Source organism: Anomaloglossus baeobatrachus, chromosome 11 (genome assembly GCF_048569485.1).
Source record: "Anomaloglossus baeobatrachus isolate aAnoBae1 chromosome 11, aAnoBae1.hap1, whole genome shotgun sequence".
In the NCBI taxonomy this organism is placed as follows: Eukaryota; Metazoa; Chordata; class Amphibia; order Anura; family Aromobatidae; genus Anomaloglossus; species Anomaloglossus baeobatrachus.
Genome location: NC_134363.1, coordinates 34,597,617 through 34,617,347, shown reverse-complemented (window position 1 = coordinate 34,617,347; position 19,731 = coordinate 34,597,617). Strand labels below are relative to the sequence as shown.

Sequence of the window (19,731 nt, the reverse complement as noted above, 5' to 3'; positions counted from 1 at the left end):
TTAACATGAGAGATGGACCAACTTATATTATTATTGCCAGTTTTCACCATCTGTGAATCTACAAACGAATTTTAAATATTGGCCCGACAAAAGTTTGAGTTCATTAGAATAAGATATAAGCTTTTATCTCATTTAAATCACTTCCCTAATATGTCTGTGGTACTAGGCAGGTAGGAAAAACTACTTAAAGCCCTTATGAGGGTCAAAATGTTGAAAACTGAACCTACACAATAAGAGGCAAATGCCAGGTGTGAATCAATATCTGGTATTTGACTAACTACAGTGGACAGAGTATGCGCCAAGTTGCTGAAATGTAATCACTTAAAGGCACATATTCCATCCACACCGTAGTTACAGTCAGAAACCAGGTATTGATCAAATGGCCAATCTTGGACAGTGGCATTTAAATCTCAAGTGAGGGGAACTGATAGGTTGTTGTATTAGCCAAGAGCCAGCTGAAGACCACCGCTGTTATCTTGGGTATTCAGTGTTGCCCACCCTATGGGTGGGCTTTGTAGGGGAACACACACACACAGTATATAAATACAGTATTATATATATATATATATATATATATATATATATATATATATATATATATATATATATATATATATATATATATATATATATATATATATATATATATATATATATATATATATATATATATATATATATATATATATATATATATATATATATATATATATATATATATATATATATACACACACACACACACACGATAGATGTAGATATATTATATATATATACACCTACATCTAGTGTGTATATATATATATATATATATATTATATATACACACTAGATGTAGGTGTATATATATAATATATCTACATCTATCGTGTGTATATATATATATATATATATATATATATATATATATATATATATATATATATATATATATACACACGATAGATGTAGATATATTATATATATATACACACCTACATCTAGTGTGTATATATAATATTATATATATATATATATATATATATATATATATATATATATATATATATATATATATATATATATATATATATATATATATATATATATATATATATATATATATATATATATACACACACTAGATGTAGGTGTATATATATAATATATCTACATCTATCGTGTGTATTATATATATATATATATATATATATATATATATATATACACACACACACACACACACGATAGATGTAGATATATTATATATATACACCTACATCTAGTGTGTATATATATATATATATATACACACACACATTATATATATATATATATATATATATATATATATATATATATATACACACACATACACATATACATATACACACACACACACACACACACACAGATAGATAGATGTAGATTATATATATCTATATCCATCTCTATCAGCACTGGTATATCGACAAAAAAAAAAAAAAAGTGACAGCGGGAGATGAAAAAATGGAAAAAAAAAAAAAGGCTTTTTTTGCCCTGTCAGGATGGAGTATTGTTTTCCTTCTCCAGGACGGACCACCTGACAAGCGATGCTCAAGATGCAGTTTGGCAAAGAGCTGGGCATATCCATTATGTAAGGCCATTTTCAGACTGCGTTTTTACTTATTCAGTGGTCCCGTCGGGGCCACTGACTAACGGAATAGAGTCAGCGTGTGCCCTGTCTTGCACCATTTTTGAAAAAAACAAGGATAAAAAGTGGAAAAACGGACGCTCTGCTGGGCCAATAAAGAGTTAATTCCAAATAAGAGCAATGCAGGGTGGTTTATTCTACAGGTTTCGGAGATAACCCCTCTCCATCAAGAAATCCACCAAAAATGGTCAAATACGCTTTCTCTAGGCGGACAGCGTAGTCTGCTACAACTGGGTGTCCTCCTGCAGAATGCGTATACGCACGAAAATGACTCCCGTCTGCTCCATTATAGTCAATGGGCCAGTTGGCGCACGCTTCCGAAACCTGTTTTGCGGGGGTATTCAGACCAAAGCTCCGTCAGGACCACTGAACGCAAGTAAAAACGAAACGTGGAAGCAGCCTAAGCGGAGTGGATCTGCTCTTGACCACATAGGTGCCACTACAAACTGATCTCAGCCATATTAAATAAGGCATTGAATAAGTAAATCACTTGCCTACTCCTGTAGTGTTCATAAATATTCACTTGTGACTGAAGTTACTCTTTAAATGGCATAATGCATGGTCCACTAGTAATAGCTCTCCTCATAGTTCTCCTCCAGATAAGTCATCAATATTAAATTATTGAGGGTCTGACACCATCAAGGATCATCTACTACCAGAGCCGTGCTGTTGTGCTCTGCACATAGTTTACATCTGATCGATGTTGATGCTGGGTATTGGACCCCCCTAATCTGATATTGATGACCTAAGGTGTTTTGCAGAATGTGCAGAAATTGCACGAAGTGCTGTCTGGTAAGGTAACTCTGCTTAGAGTACCAGATATCCAATGGAGGAAACATTTATTTTTTTGCCACATCCTCTTTAACATGGTGTCCAGAAAAATAGAAAACAGAATATATAGACCTTATATCCAAAGAAATGATACAATAGTATCTTTTATTTCTGCTATCTGCAGCAAATGAACAACAGTCTAGCGAGAAAGCTAGTGAGAACAGAGCAGGCAAATCATTCAGTGAAATGGCTTAACAGTTTAAAACGGAAACAGCCCACTATCTGAAATGTAAGGGCTCTAAGCGAAAGAAAAAGTAACGCTGACTAGGTGAACATGTAGACTAGTAGCATTATACAGTTAGGTTCAGAAATATTTGGACAGTGACCGAATCTTCGTGATTTCAGCTCTGCAGGCCAAACTATTTAAAAAAAAAAAAAACAACAAAAAAAAAAAAACAACTGAAGTGGAGACTTTCAGGTTTAATTATGATTGGAACTAAAATATCCTGTGAAACGTTTAGGAATTGTGACCATTTTTCTTCAAAGCCTCCTCATTTCAGGGGCTCAAAAGTAATTGGAGAAATTAAACTTTACCATAATATGAAAAGCAGCTCGATGGGGCTGAGATCTGGTGAAGGACTTGGCCATTGCCTTGAACTCCTGGGTTGCTTTTGCAGTAGGTTTTGGGTCATTTGCCCATATGTGTTGTCGGGGACAGAGTCTGTATCACAGACATAAGTGGCGCCAATATTCAAAAGATGGAACAAAATCTGAGTTTAGAAATTATAGGCCGGTAAATTGAACCTCTACTGTGAGTAAAATCTTTGAGTGTTTCCTAAGAGATGCCATCCTGGAGGTTCTCAAGAATAACCTCATGTCCCAGTATCATCATGGGTTTATAAAAGGGATTGGTCCTGTCAAGCTAATCTGCTCAGCTTCTATGAGGTGGTACCGTATTTTTCGGATTGTAAGAAGCACTTTTCCTCCCAAAAATTTGGGAGGAAAATGTGTGGTGCATCTTAAAATCCAAATGTAGCTTACTGCAGGGTGGTGGAGAACGGTGACGGGGGATGGGGGCAATGCTGCGGCTCTGTGAGGCAGAAAAAACATCAAGGAATGTAGCTGGGTGGGCTGGGTACTGGGGGCGGTGAGGCAGGGGACTTCCTGCAAAGATGTCGGCGGTGCGGTCTTCAAATAACGGCACCCGGAGTAGGCGCATGAGCAGATGGAGCTCTCGGCTCAAGATCTCATCTGCGCACGACCCACCTCCAGCCCACTGATGTCCCAGACTTAAGAAAAATCGCGCTGGGAGGTGGCACGTGCGCAAATGAGATCTCAGCTTGTCAGTGACCTGATAACTCAGTCTGCGCATGTGCCAACTCTGTGCACAATTTCTTTGAAGCCCGCACCACTAACATCTTCAGGATGTCCCCTGCCTCACAGCCCGCAGCACAGGAGCAGAACACAGCACAGCAGCAGAACCACACAGCCCGCAGCCCAGCCGCACCACCACGCAGCCCGCAGCCCAGCCGCAGCACCACACAGCCCAGCCGCAGCACCACACAGCCCAGCCGCAGCACCACACAGCCCAGCCGCAGCACCACACAGCCCAGCCGCAGCACCACACAGCCCAGCCGCAGCACCACACAGCCCAGCCGCAGCACCACACAGCCCAGCCGCAGCACCACACAGCCCAGCCGCAGCACCACACAGCCCAGCCGCAGCACCACACAGCCCAGCAGCAGCACCACACAGCCCAGCAGCAGCACCACACAGCCCAGCAGCAGCACCACACAGCCCAGCAGCAGCACCACACAGCCCAGCAGCAGCACCACACAGCCCAGCAGCAGCACCACACAGCCGCAACGCTCCTACATCCTGTCACCATTCTCCACCCTTCTTACCCCCTGGTAAGCTATACTCCTGGATGTTTTCTTTGCCTCACAGCGCTGAGCATCTGGGACACCTGCCGCAGCATCGACCTGCTCCACGACTGCCCCTGCCTCCTGTGACCCCCGCTGATGCCTCGCCCCTCCCAGTAAGACACCACCAGATTATTAGACGGGACCCCCCCACCTCCTATTTTTTTCCCCTTTAACTTTTTCTCTAAACTTGGGGTGCATCTTATAAAACAAAAAATACAGTAAATTCCAGACTGGATCAGGGAAATTGCAGTGGATGTTGTCTATATGGACATGTCAAACGCGTTTTATACGGTGCCACACAAAAGGTTGGTACATAAAATGAGCCCAATGGGAATAGAGGAAAATATGTGTAACTGGGTTAAGAACTGGCTCAGTGATTGGAAACTGTGTGGTTATTAATGGAACATACCCAGACTGGGTCACAGTTAATAGTGGGGTATCACAGGGGTCATTATTGGGCCCTCTTCTTTTTAGCATTTATTAATTACCTTGCAGTTGTCATACAGAGTAAAATTTCAATATTTGCAGATGATAAACTCTGTAGGGTAATCAATACAGAGGAGTATAATTTAATATACTATTAGAAAGATTTATGTAAGCTGAAGACTTGGACTGAGAAATTTCAATTGAAGTTTAATGTGGATAAATATAAGGTCATGTGCACTTGGGCAGAGGAAATAAAATATATAATTATGTATGTAGTTGTAACACACTCAGTAAAACTGTCAATGACAGACTTGGCAAATTGAAATTTGGTGGCCAGTTCCAAGGATAACAAAATAATGGGATGCATTAAACGAGGTATAGATGCTCATGAGAAGTATAACGTTTTTGCCTCTATACAAGTCACTAGTGCGACCACACTTAGAATACTGCATATAATTTGGGCCTCTAGTGTTTGAGGGTATGTGCGCACGTTGCTTTTTACCTGCTTTTTACCTGCTTTTTTGCTGCTTTTTCTTCTGCGCTGTTTAATGCCAAAATGGATGTGTTCTTCTATTCAAGCAAAGTCTATGGGAATTTGGGTTTCTTGTTCACACTATGTTGTTCAAAATGCTGCCTTTTTGAGGCAGAACTTTGGTCAAAAACTCAGCTTTTCAAAGAAGCAACATGTCAATTGTTTTTGCCATTTGGGTTTTGCACTGCAAAGCTGAGTTTTTGACCAAAGTTCTGCCACAAAAAGGCAGCATTTTGAACAACATAGTGTGAACAAGAAACCCAAATTCCCATAGACTTTGCTTGAATAGAAGAACACATCCATTTTGGCATTAAACAGCGCAGAAGAAAAAGCAGCAAAAAAGCAGGTAAAAAGCAGGTAAAAAGCAACGTGCGCACATACCCTAAGAAGGACATAGCTGAACTAGTGCGAGTGCAGAGAAGAGCTCAAGAGTTTATTAAAAGGGACTGCAATACCAAAACAGGTTTCAAAACTTGGGGTTATTCATTTAGGAAAAATGAAGGCTTAGCGGCAATCTTATTACAATGAACAAATATATGAAGGGACAATACAGAGACCTAATGATCGTTTTACACCTAGGCCTGTGATGGGGACAAGGGAGCATCCTCTATGTCTAGCAGAAAGAAGGCTTAAAATCATAATCACAGACGCAGATTCTTTACTGTAAGAGCAGAGAGACTATGGAACTCTGCCTCATGAGGTTCTAATGGTTAATTGATTCAGAAAATTCCTGGATGAATGCCTTTCTTGAAAAAGATATTACCGGTTATATACACTAGATTCTGTGATCGGGCGTTGATCCAGGGAACAAGTTTGATTGCTGTATGTGGTTTCAGGAAGGAGGGTTTTCCCCTAATATTGAGCTATTAGATTCTGCCACATTGAAGGGGGGTTTTTTTGCCTTCCTCTGGTATCAATATGTAAAGGTTGAACTCGATGGATTTAAGTCTGCCTTCAACCTTAAGGCTATGAGATGTGGTGTACTGTGAAGCGCCATCCAATCAACCTTGCTGTATTTGGTTGAATCTTAGCAGAAAGTGTCGCTTCTGTCTTCGATCACATCATCAGTAAAACACTAGTGACCCAGCGCGATTGGGAGCCCTGTATAGCCGGCCATCACACCACCTCCACCATGTGTTACAGAGGATGTGTTGTGGTTTGGATCATGAGCCGTTCCAAGCCTTCTCCATACTTTCTTCTTCCCATCACTCTGGTACAGGTTGATCTTTGTTTACTCTATCCACGGAATGTTTTTTTCAGGAATGGGGCGGCTTCTTTAGATGTTTTTTTTGACAAAGTCTAATCTGGCCTTTCTAGATTTCAGGCTTATTAATGGATTACACTTTGTGGTGACCCATCTGTTTGCACCAATGAAGTGTTATTTTTATGGTAGACCTAGATACTAAAAACACCAGCTTCCTAAGAGAGTGTTCTTCCATTGGGTTGTTTTGAAGGGGTTTTTCTTCACCATGGAAAAGATTCTGTGATCATCTACCAGGATGTCCAGGCCTTTTTGATTTCCAAAACACAATGACTCAGGTTTTATTTTTTTTGCAGAACATACTAAATATCTGATAGATTTCTTCTTTTTTTTAGCCTAATGATGGTCTGTTTCTCTTCCATTGAAAGCTTATTTGACCACCACATGTGGGTTCACAGCAACAGTTTCCAAATGCAAATGCCACACCTAGAATCAGCCCAAGACCTTTTACCTGCTTAATTGATGATGGATTAAGGAGGGAATCGCCGACACAGCCCATTAAAGAGCTTCTGAGATGATTGTCCAATTACACTTGATCCCTTGAAATAGAGTCAGCTACATTTTAGGCCTATTTCACACGTCAGTGATTCTGGTATGTATGTGACAGTTTTTATACATACCAGAATCACGGACATACGCATACCCATTAAAATCAATGGGTCTGCGCACACAGCGATTTTTCACTAAGGTGTTTCCATCTGCCATGCACGCGTGTCTGTGATTTCAATACGGACACATGTCCGTTTTTTTCTAGCATCACTGATGTTCCACGGACCACACTATGGTGTGAGCCGTGAAACACGTACCAGAAAAATATGTACAATGAAAATAAAAAGCTTTGTCTCCGGCCGCTGCTCTGCTGCACTGCACAGCCGACCCGGAAGTAGCTGCAGCAATGAGAGAGACAGCAGCCGGAGACAGCATCCAAGAGACTTCAGCACCACGGACTGCAGGAGCTGGGACAGGTGAGTTTATCTCCATGTGCCATCATGGATCACTGATCATGCATAGCACATGTAGAACCCACGTGTGCCAGGAATCACGACACATGGAGGGACATATGCGTTTTTAACTGACGTGTGAAACAGGTCTTAAAGAGGTGCAATTCCTAAAGTCTTACTCCAATTAGGATGTGAACACCCTCAAATTAAACCTCAGAGTCTGCACTTTACGCCCATATTAAATTATAGATCTGTATCCTGAATCTGATTTGGTAAACAGCTAAAATGCCAATACTTGTGTCACTGTCCAAATATTTCCGGATCCAACGGTATGCAACTCTCTTAGCTAAGATAAGAACACAACTAACATTCGAGCACGTGGGTCCTGAATCTGCATGCAGAGAGAGCAAGAGGACAGATACTGACGCTCATGTTTTTACTCGGGAATACTGACTGCCTCATCTGTCTCTGACTTGTAGAAGGCATACATTTACCTTTTCATGGTAAGCTTGTATTTTTGAAGGGTAGAGCTCATGACCAATTCGTTAACAGAGAGATTTTCTCTCTTAAGCATCAACCTTTTCTCAGTAAACCTGGAAGTTAAATTTTAGAGAGAGTCGACTGAAGAGAAGAGCAACATAATTCCATGACATGTACATGAAACATCTAGGAGGAGCACTTTATGTAAAGGGACAGCAACAATCGAAAATGGGTATGCACATTTAATACTGCACACTTGCAAATAGCACCTGTCGAAAATAAAAAAAAAAAAATTCTAAAGCAGTGACATGTTGAGAAATTGAAGATTTTAGCAATTTTGCTTTGTTTTTTAAATTTAATGTACAAACTCACACAACTTTTTACAAGTGCAGTTTGAGCTTTTCTAGTTATCGACAGGTTTAATAGACGTTTTAGTTTTTCTTTGGAGCAATACTTGTGCCTCAGAATTATAAATATACGAATTGTGAAAGCATCGTGGATACTTTGGAGGGAAAAATAAACCATACATGATACAGTACAATATAGGTGCACTGAAGTAATGTATCTTTTTTTTGGCAGGGGTGCAACACAGGCAGAATTGAGGGAAGATACCCCAATAATAGTCTTTTAGATGCAAAGTGTCAACTTTGAACTTTTTCAACAAAGAAAAAAAAGGTTTTTGCAAGTGCTGAGCTAATGAACAAAACACATAGTATAATTAAACGGATTAGGCATTGGGCACTAAGATTGCAACACGGAATGGATCTCTTCAATGCTGAAGTATAAAAATGTCATTTAAAAAAAAAATATATATGGATATACTCTATTTTATCACTTCAGAAAAGACCACAAATGGGTCCATCTGGAAAGTGAAAATTAATTATACTAAGAGGGAAAAAAAAAAAAAAAAAAATATAGCAGAAAAAATAAGGTGAAGGAAAAAAAAAAAAATTAAAAAAAAACACAACACTTAAGAGTAGAAAGGTCTTACTGTTTCATCCGGGTAGCACAGGTTGGAAGATTTGTGTTTTTGCATTTACTAGTTTTATTAGTAAATCTCTTCGTAAGCACTGTTTCCTGCAACTGTCAAAACGAAACGTTGGAGCACAGAAAAAATTACATGACACACATTGAACTGATGCCTTGTTCCGGGGGAACACACTGAATGGGATAGCTAACAGACGTGCAATGGTGCAATGATGAGCTACTTAAGTGATTCACTTTTTTTTATTGGGAATGGGTTGGGTTAGGCAACACCGTTTTCAGCAAGAGGTTGGGGTGTGCATATAAAAGAGCATTTATTTTCAAGCACTTACAGTATATCACAAAAGTGAGTACACCCCGCACATTTTTGAAAATATTTAATTATATCTTTTCATGGGACAATGCTGAAGATATGACACTTTGATACAATGTAAAGTAGTCAGTGTACAGATTGCATTAGGGCATGTGCACACGATTAGGGTTTGCCTGTGTTTTGGATGCAGCTTGTTTATTGTGGGTCCACAGTACAAGCACAGTGGCTGGGGTTTATAGGAATCCTGTGCACACTGCTTGTTTTTCCCGCAGTGTAAGCCGACATGCGGAGCGGCTTCCTGAGCAACATATCAATTTAGGCTCTAGAGCAGGGGTTGGGAACCTATGGCTCGCGAGCCAGATGGGGCTCTTTTGATGGCTGCATCTGGCTTGCAGACAAATCTTCCTGATTGTAAGATGCACCCCCCCCCCCTCGCCCTGGGAAAACTGGAAACGGAAACGGCTGTGTCTTACAAACCTCATATGGCTGACCGGGACGGCAGTGGTGGCGCAGCGTCAGCCATACTGCGGGCTCGTGGGGTGTTGCGGCGGCGAGCACCATTGATCTGCGGGATGCTTTGAATCTTCCGTAGTTGACGAGATCGGCTTCAAGAAAATGGCCGCAGAGGCAGCACGAGTGCAGATAGGACACCACGGCCATTTTCTTGAAGTCTATCGCGTCGATCTGCGCACGCGCCACGGCCATTTTCTTGAAGTTGATCTCTTTAACTGCGGGAGAATTAAAGCAGCACGCCGGCATTTCAATGGAGCCCGCCGCCGTGACACCCCACGAGCCTGCAGCAGTATCGCCGACCCTTTGAACACTGACCCTCTTGAGCCACGACACCCCTCCTCCGTGCCCGCAGTATCGCCTACCCTGCGTCCTGGGACCTTCTGAGCCACTCCTCCACCACCGCCGCTCCCCCCCCGGTGAGTATGGTTCTCACAGAATTACATTTTAAAATATGTGGCGTTCATGGCTCTCTCAGCTCTAGAGACTCCAGTGTTCTCCGTGGGGAGAAAACAGCGAAAGTCTGCAGGGCCCAGAACCACAGAGAGCTACGGTTTCCTACAGAGAACACATGCGGCCCCGCAGGTGGGCTGACAGTGCGTCTAGGACCACTTATTGAGCTACTGTAGGGCATCCTCAAAAGGGAAGATGCGCAAGGTCTGTAATATCCATCAGCTCTGTGATGTCGTCATTGGGGAATGGAAGAGGAAGCAGTGGCTCCTGTGAACTCCATGCCCAAGAAAGTGAAGGCCGTGCTTTAAAATAATGGTGGATCACACAAACTATTCACACTTTGGCCAGTTTCACTTAGGGGTGTACTCACTTTAGTTGCCAGCGGTTTAGACATTCTCGGCTATGTGTTGAGTTATTTAGAGGGCACCAAATTTACACTGTTATACAAGCTGTACACAGACACTGTACATTGTATCAAAGTGTCAGATCGTCAGTGTTATCCCATGAAAAGAAATAATAAAAATGTGTAGAAAAAATGTGAGGGGGGGGGTGCACTCACTTTTGTGACATATCGTATGAAGGTAGCCAATCAAAGTGTTCAAATCATGCAGGTAAACACGTTTGAAGCAGGAACATTTCGCTTTCCGAATGCCAAAAGAAATACAATGGCATCATAAAAAAAGAACAGAGGGTACACAATCAGATATTAACTGTGTATCCAAGTAGATACAGAAGGACAGAAACATCCAAAACTTGTGATACTATAGAGGCCGCTCATTGAAAAAAAATGAGTTTTGGTAAGTACTTCACTGTTTTGTAGATGTTCTAAAGCTTCCCTTTTCTTTTACGACCAATAATATATGAAAACACTTTCCATTGCACTTTTTTTTTTATTATTATTGTTATTATTATTATTATTCAAGCCAGTGCCTGTATTGTGGGGGGTCGTATTTCTTGACTCTATAGCGAAAAGCAGCACAATAGAAGGATGTTACAGCAGGACGTGAAAGGCACAGGACAGTCGGAACAGAAGGTTGCACCGCGGACAAACCATCCAAGTCCGTGTGGATTAGGAAGAACTGGGGACGTGTGATAAAGTGCTGGGGACGTGTGATAAAGTGGTCTCATCTTTACTTAGGTAGCGCCACAACACTTCATAGCTTTGGACACATGCAGCTCCAGCAAACAGATCTAGTCAGGTTATTCGGATGTTATGAAGAGGTGAACTTAAGACTACCAGAGGAACAAGGATTATTGCAGATAAGAGGAAAACAGTTAGTGGACAGACACCAGGGCAAGCGACTTTTTTTTTTTTTCTTTAGAAAAGTTAGTCTGAACCACTGAAAGAATCAAGAAAAATGCCGGTCATAGGCAAGCCTCTTGCGCAGCTGTGACACCCGCAACAGCTAAAGATGAAAGGCTGTTCCCAGTAAGACTGTGGTTCTTCATTACTTATGGATTCAGAAGAGATGCTTGGAAAGCGAATGACGATAATGAGACATGGCGACACTTACCGCATGTTACTTTGGTTTGGGCTGTTTCAGCTGATGGGGTAGCACTGCTCACTTTGCCCTTATTGGGTTTTGTGCAACGGCCCCTGTTTATTTTCCCTACTCGCTTTCTTTTCTTTGCATTAGAGCCTGTAAAAGGTAAACCAAAATCTTTAATTAGAACAGTATAATTAAAAGGATATCTGACACCGGATTTTTGCTACCCCAGGATTATTTAATGTGAGAGATCACAAATCCAGCGATTTATCTTTCTGCTGGGCGACAAAAAACACTGTTTTATCTGCTGCAGATCTAGCAGTTCTTTAAATGCAGAGCCCTGCATAACCCCACTCATTGGGAGCTCTGTACACTGTGCATAGGCAGAAATTTGCCAATCAGTGGTGGATGGTGGATGAATTTTACAGATTATTCTGTATCATTCTGTTATGAGGTTTAGAGACCGTAAATAAAACGGCAAGATTTCTATTTTGTAAAACCTGGATAATGATACAGAAATTTATTTTTTACTTTAGTTAAGCAGTTTTCTAATGACATTTTCCCTTTAGAGCTGTAAACTGTAGTCATCCTTATTATAAGGGTCAGCACACACGCGAATTATACAGAGCAAGTGAAATGCGATACAAAAAATATAATATATATATATATATATATATATATATATATATATATATATATATATATATATATATATATATATATATATATATATATATATATATATATATATATATATATATATATATATACACTCAAACCAATATTTCTCTATGGGGCCGAGAAAACAATCGCAGCATACTGCAGGTGGAATGCAATCCTGTTTCACTCGCACCCACTGAAGTCTATGGGAGCGAGAGAAACCTCTCATTGCACTCGCATTACACTAGTGCAGTACGAGAATCGCATCAGTTGACAATGGACGAGATGGGGAGATTACTCCCTTCCCTCTCCTCTGCAGCGCCGGCCCTCCCCTCCGCAGCTGTGGTCTGATTGCAGGATCGGACCACAGTGGCATGACACTCTGCTCCCGCTGTGCTGCGAACGTGAGCCGAGTGTCATGTGAGGCCTCGCACTAACCCCCGTGTGGCATCAGCCTAAAAGCTTAATATAATAACAGAAAAATATTGTCAAAGTGTCCTCATAAAATCAGGTAGACGTTATATTACATGTAGGGGATTCTTGCTTTCCCTGACACTTTGCTGCCTTTTTGCAGTAATAAAAACACTGCATCAACATAACAATTGGGCATTTTTTTGAGGTTCCCTAACCCCCAACAGGATGCCTTGGTGTCACATTGTTTATTTCCATGTACCCTAGGTTTTTTATAGGAAAAAGAAAATATAAGTGTTAACCAAGTATTACCGTTTTCCCAGCATTCGTCTCTGGTCTGTGAGGTTGTTGAATTCAGACATCCATCCATCTGTTTGTCAGAGTTTACCACTGAAGGGCCATGTGTGTCTCTTTCTGGGGACACTGTGAAGCACAGGAGACAAGTTTCATTGTAACAGAGCATATACACTACTCACAAAAAGTTAGGGATATCTTTCGGGTGAAATTTCAGGATGATTCTAAAATGCCCTATGACCTCTTCAGGTGAACTTAATGTGACCTTCTCTAGACTTTTGGATGCACATGTCCAACTTTGCACCACTTGCTGTTCTCGAACTAGTAGCTTAACACTAGAAGTCCCAGGAATTTCGAGCTCTATGGGTTCCAATGGTAGAAATGTTAAAAGACCCCTCTCTGGGACTTCTAGTGTTAATGGCAAAATTCACAATAGCTGTGTGATCCATGAATCACCCAATAAATTTCAGGGTTTGCTGATCACATTTTGACATCATGAGACTTAGGGGTACTTTGCAAGCTGCGACATCGCTACTGCAATATCGTCGGGGTCAAATCGAAAGTGACGCACATCCGGCGCCGGTAACGACGTCGCAACGTGTAAAGCCTAAATGCGCCGATAAACGATCGCAAAAGCATCGAAAATCGGTGATCTGTGTAGCGTCGGTCATTTTCATAATGTCGCACCAATAGGAGATCCGATGTTGTTCGGCACGGTGGCTCAGTGGTTAGCCCTGCAGCGCTGGGGTCCTGGGTTCAAATCCCACCAAGGACAACATCTACAAGGAGTTTGTATGTTCTCCCCGTGTCTGCGTGGGTTTCCTCCAGGTACTCCGGTTTCCTCCCACACTCCAAAGACATACAGTTAGGGACTCTAGATTGTGAGTCCCAATGGGGACAGTGTTGCCAATGTATGTAAAGCGCTGTGGAATTAATAGCGCTATATAAAATGAATAAATATTATATTATTGTTCCTCGTTCCTGTGGCAGCACACATCACTGTGTGTGAAGCCGCAGGAACGAGGAACATCTCCTTACCTGCCTCCACGGGCTATGCGGAAGGAAAGAGGTGGGCGGGATGTTTACATCCCGCTCACCTCCGCCCCTCCGCTTCTATTGGCCGCCTGCCGTGTGACGTCGCTGTGACGCCGCACGACCCGCCCCCTTAGGAAGGAGGCGGGTCGCCGGCCAAAGCGACGTCGCAGGGCAGGAAAGTGCGTGTTAAGCTGCCGTAGCGATAATGTTCGCTACGGCAGCTATCACATGTGCAACAGGGGCGGGTACTACCGCGCTCGGCATCGCTAGCCGATGCTAGCGATGTCGCAACGTGAAAAGTACCCCTAAGATGACACCCAACAATTGATCAGCAGTACCACAGTAATGTGAGGCTTCAAGCAAGATGTTCTCAGACGGAAGTGGTCACTGAGCTTAGAAGGTCACAGAGTGTCATCAGCAAGTTGCACAGAGACACAGAGAGAGACTTGAAGAATCGCAGAAAGGAAGAGAAGTGGACGTCCTCTGGCCACACCCCATACGGATGACTGCTTCATTGTGATCAATGCCTTTTGGGACCATATGATGAATGCCACACAACTCAAAGCATATTTAAGGAAGGTAAGAGGCACCAAGTATCACGTCAGCCCATTTAAAACAGCTTAAATTAGCGTGGTCTGAGTGCTAGACATGCCACCAGGCTCAGGCATCATCTACGATGAAAAAACAAAAAAGCTAGCACTAAAAATTCCAAACTGTACTTCTTACTAAAATTTGAGATTTTTGGCAAAAAAATTGCAATTTCTTGAGCTACCCCGACACATCACGGCAAATCTCTTTGGGGCAGTCCTATTCTAAAATATTTTTATATAAAATGTGCCATACGGCCTCACATATGAAAAAGTAGAACTGTTCTTAGCAGCACTTACTTGGTGTTTTTCAATCCCGTACCCATGACTGAATCATGGCTGTGGGCATGACAGGCCCAAGCAAATGCTGCATGAAGTAAATAGCCTGTGGACAGTGCCTGAATGTGAACAGCCACCAATTGCCAAAATCAAGACAGGTGGAATACAACCCAAATTGGGGTGCACGGCAAAGTTGGGGGGGTCAGCCATCGACAAATTCAACGAAGAAAAAACAAGAAAGCATCTACGACAGACAAGGGACCAATGGCCTCAGTGCTGGTCACCGGTTAAAGTCGAATCACGCTCAGCAGAAATGATAGCCACCAACAATGTTGGAAATGTCAAGGAGAGTGATATGCATCAGCCACTGTTGTCAGCAGACGAGCCATTGGTTGTGCTGGGGTTAGTGCGGGCCAGTTTGTCTAGTCAGTACAGAATGGCCCTATACTGTGTGAATGGTACAGTGACAGCCCCTACTACTGGAATAACATTAATCTAGTCATTAAGCCTCTGAATGAACAACACTGGCCTAATTTCATCTTCATGGACAACAACGCTCCAGCTCATCGAAGTCGCATCATTAGGGAACAGCTGCTGGAGACTGGGGGACCACAAATTGAGCATCCTGCAGTTTCTCCAGACCTGAATCCCATAGAAAACCTACGGCATCAGCTGAGTCGCCGTGTAACGACTCATAACTCTGAACTCCAGAACCTAAATGATCTGAGGGCCGCCCTTCAAGAAGAGCGAGATGCCGGCCTCCGCAGACAATAACTCCACTTGTGACCGGCAGGAGAAGTCATCATCAGCTGTAATTGATGCTCAAGGCCACATGACAAGGTTTTGAAACATTTACATTTTGTATTTTTTTCTGGGGGGAGGGGGTATACCCACCACTAGTGTTGACTACTGTTTCAATAAATTTCTTGAGATGAGGAAATCACCATTGCACGCTTCTACTTAAAAGGAACTTGTCACCACTTTTCTGGTGTATAGGCTGCGGCCACCACCACCAGGCTCTTATATACTGCATTCTAACATGCTGTATATAAGAGCCCAGGCCGCTGTGAGAACATAAAAAACACTTTATAATAATCACCTAACGGTCGCTCGGTTGGCCAGATGGGCTTCTCCGTTGTCCGCTGCCAGTGCCGCCTCTTTCGGCCATCTTCATCCTCTTTCTGACTCCTGTGTGCATGACGCGTTCTACGTCATTCACACTGCTCAAGACCTGAATGCCGGCGAGTGTGTATGACGTCGGACGCGCCACGCACCGCGGCTAAAGAAAGACGACAAAGATGGCCGAGAGAGGCGGCGCCGGAGACGCCCATCTGGCCAACCGAGCGACCGTTAGGTAAGTATTATAAAGTGTTTTTTATGTTCTAGAATGCTGTATATAAAAGCCCGATGGTGGTGGCCGCAGCTTATACGCCAAAAAAAGTGGTGACAGGTTCCCTTTAAATGCCCAACTTTCCTGTTACAATAACACTGTAGCGTGATCATTTTATGTTTTGCATAACTTTCACCCGAAAGCCAAACACCCCGAACTTTTTGTTAGTAGTGCATTTAAACACATACATATATTTATTAATTAGGCAAAGGACATGTTTAACCATTGCAATTCTGGCAATACAAGGCAAATAGCAGACATTTTAATTGTAGCAATTTGAGAATAATGGTGTAAAAGAAATGCTACACTCCACTCTTTTTCACCTGGGGACACAGACAGTACATTTTAATTTGCCCGGTCTCCGACTGCAAACAAAACTGTGAAGTGAGAAGGTTCTTGCTGAATCAGCTGCCTCTAAACTGGAGATTTTCTGATCTGCAAGTCAGGAGAAAATATCCTAGCAGACTTTATCATAAACAGTCTTGAATATTTTACATGACAAGTTACTTGGAATAGTAAAGAAGCTGGAGGAAGATAAGGTGCTAGAATATGCTGCTGTTTTAGATTGGCAGCGTTCAACCCTTGAAAAAGTCACGACCATTATGGAGTTTTGATCGGAAAGCAAGTTTTAGGCTACGGCAGGCGTCACACAAGCGTAGATTGTCTCATGATGAGAGTTTGATCCGAATGTCAGCTTAGAGTGATCAGATTTTCTCAGATGTGATCAAAAGATGGAGAACAATATTTCTCCACCTGCTCCTGTGTGCGAGCCTGTGGAAATCAGACTGCACTCAGACGTCATCCGAGTGCAGTCCGATGTTTGCCACGCACCCATACACTTGCATGGGCGAGCAGCATCCGATTTGGGCTTTGGAAAAAAACTTGCATATCAGCATTGCCCCATAGAATAACATTGGCCCAAGTGCTATTCGATAAAACATCCGATTAGGCTAGTTTCACACTTGCGTTCAGCGCATTCTGTCACTATGGAGAATAGCGCAGTCCGTTAACCCACTGCGCTATTCTCCATAGACTTGTATGGACAACGCACTGTAACGCAAGTGTCTGCGTTGCATCCGCTGGACGACGCAGCGTCGTTATTTTGACGCTGCGTCGGGCGGATGGAACGCAGCATGTAACGTTTTTCTGCGCTTGGCGGAGTGTCAAAAAAACGCAACCTGCAGGAATCCGTTAGGCGTCCGTTTTTATAATGGACGCCTATGGTGGCGGATTCCGTTAGAATGCGTCATTTGACGGATTCCGTTAACGCAGCTGTCTTTATACAACTGCGCATACCCAGATATGTAAAGTCAAGGAAAAAAAACTACAACGGATTGCGTTATTTTGTACGATCTGTAGCATGCGTTGTGCCACTATATGCAACGCGTACGTTGCATGCGTCACACAACGCAATGCTACGGATCCCGTCCAACACAAGTGTGAAACTAGCCTAACACTTGTTTGATGTATACACTCATGCAACCTAACTTTATCAGAAATTATTTTTGGGATGGCCAAATAAGACCACTTTTCTATAGAAACATTTTCCATATTTATATCAGTATCTGTAAAGCAAAAAAAAAAAAAAAAAAAAAAAAAAAAAATCAGAAAAAGATGGAAATGTTTCTGTTATACCTTATCCCTGTTTTTGTGCACCTCTTGGATTTCACTTACAAATACCAATAAGTGACAGCCAAACACAGGAGCTGTGCCTGGATGTGGCAGACAACTAAACTTTTTAACATTTCATGCATATTATTTGGGTATTACCTATACGAGGTCTTTTTAAGGACACATATGGAATGAGGTCGTGTCGGGTTAATATTCGCAGTAGCTGAAGAATGTGCTTGAAGTTGGATTCGTCACATTTTCCCCTTCGCTCCAGTTCAAGAAGTAACTCAGAGCCGTTTTTAGGCCTCTGTAGATGAGGGGTATCCAAACTTCCATCGTTAGATGCAGTGGAACTCCGGTTCCACCTCTGCCATGCGGCAAGCAAAGCACCATCAGGACCTTCCCCAGATTCTTCTATAGTCCAGATATTAGGGTCGAGAGGATGAGTAAATGGGTAAGATTCAGTCAACAGGAATGACAAGGCATCGACATCACTGTCTGTTAACTGGGATCCAATGGAGTCAAACACACGATGCAGAGAAAGCATGCCGTAATACTCCAGGCATTCATCTTCCTCCCAACACTGAGAGAAGACCGGCTTTCTGACTGAAGCCATTGCGGTGATCAACTTCAGGAGGTCCAAATTCTAGTTGACAATTCAGTACAATGCAAACAAAAACTCCTGAAAAAAAAAAATAAAAAAAAAAAAATTCAAATAAAAATGTATTAAATAGATGGAAGGGTCACCATAAAACAGACTGCGGTTTTCAATCGGAATAATTCACCTACTGGCATTTAGGCCTACCAAACCTCAGAAGGAATGTTTGCATGATATGCGGATTTTACATCCATATCTTATGGACACAAAAATCTGCTGCATATTACAGTAACCGTGACGGGGATGAGATTTTACAATCCGAGGCATACACTTACAGTCAATACATGCTGCAGACTACACAGACAGATTTTTACTACTGCGGATTTTGCACAGCAGACATGTCCAATGGGCTGTCCAGGCTTAAAAGGGCACCAATCACCAGGATTTTCCTACATAACCTAAAGCCAGTGCTATACTGGCACTATTATGTTGATTCTATACATACCATTAGTTGTCAGCTAGGATGTATAGGTTTTGAAACACAAGTAAAGATTGTAAAATGAACAGTTTTTCAATTGACAGCAGCTGCTAATAGCTGGGGTGGGGTTTGACAGCAATTCTCACCCCTGTCTGTTGTTCCTCCCCCTATTATTTATACTAATGGTTTTGGCTAAATAATGGTGGCTAAAAGGACCTTTGCTGATGTCATACCCATGTGACCAGAAGGGCCAACATAGCTGATACCAGGAAGCAACATTTTTCTGTTGGCTGAGACCCTGCCCCTTCTGGTCACATGGGTATGACATCAGCACAGGTCCTTTTAGTCACCATGATTTATAGCCACAAACTTCTATAATGGAATTAGCATAAATATTGGATAGTGGGAGGATGGACAGGCAGGGAGGGGCAGGAATAACTATGAATACCCACCCTAGCTGCCAGTTAAAAAGCTGTTCATTTTACCAACTTTACTTGCGTTTCAAAACCTATACATCCGATCCCACAACTAAAGGTATGTATAGAATCAGCATAACGCCAGTATAGCACTGCCTTTAGGTTATATAGGAAAATCCTGTTGATTGGTGCGCTTTAAAATATTGATGACCTATCC

The 19,731-nt window shown here is 42.1% G+C and overlaps 1 protein-coding gene across 1 annotated transcript in view; it reads right to left on the bottom strand.

Moving 5' to 3' along the window:
• DEDD2 (death effector domain containing 2) overlaps positions 1-19,731 on the bottom strand; it is a 40,474-nt gene that overhangs the window by 9,997 nt on the left and 10,746 nt on the right. The window contains exons 2-4 of the mRNA XM_075328355.1: positions 18,182-18,704; positions 13,139-13,249; positions 11,783-11,908 (exon numbers count right to left, since the gene is read on the bottom strand). Coding sequence (XP_075184470.1) covers positions 11,783-11,908; positions 13,139-13,249; positions 18,182-18,638 — 694 coding nt within the window. The 5' untranslated portion in view covers positions 18,639-18,704. The remainder of the gene's footprint in view (positions 1-11,782; positions 11,909-13,138; positions 13,250-18,181; positions 18,705-19,731) is intronic.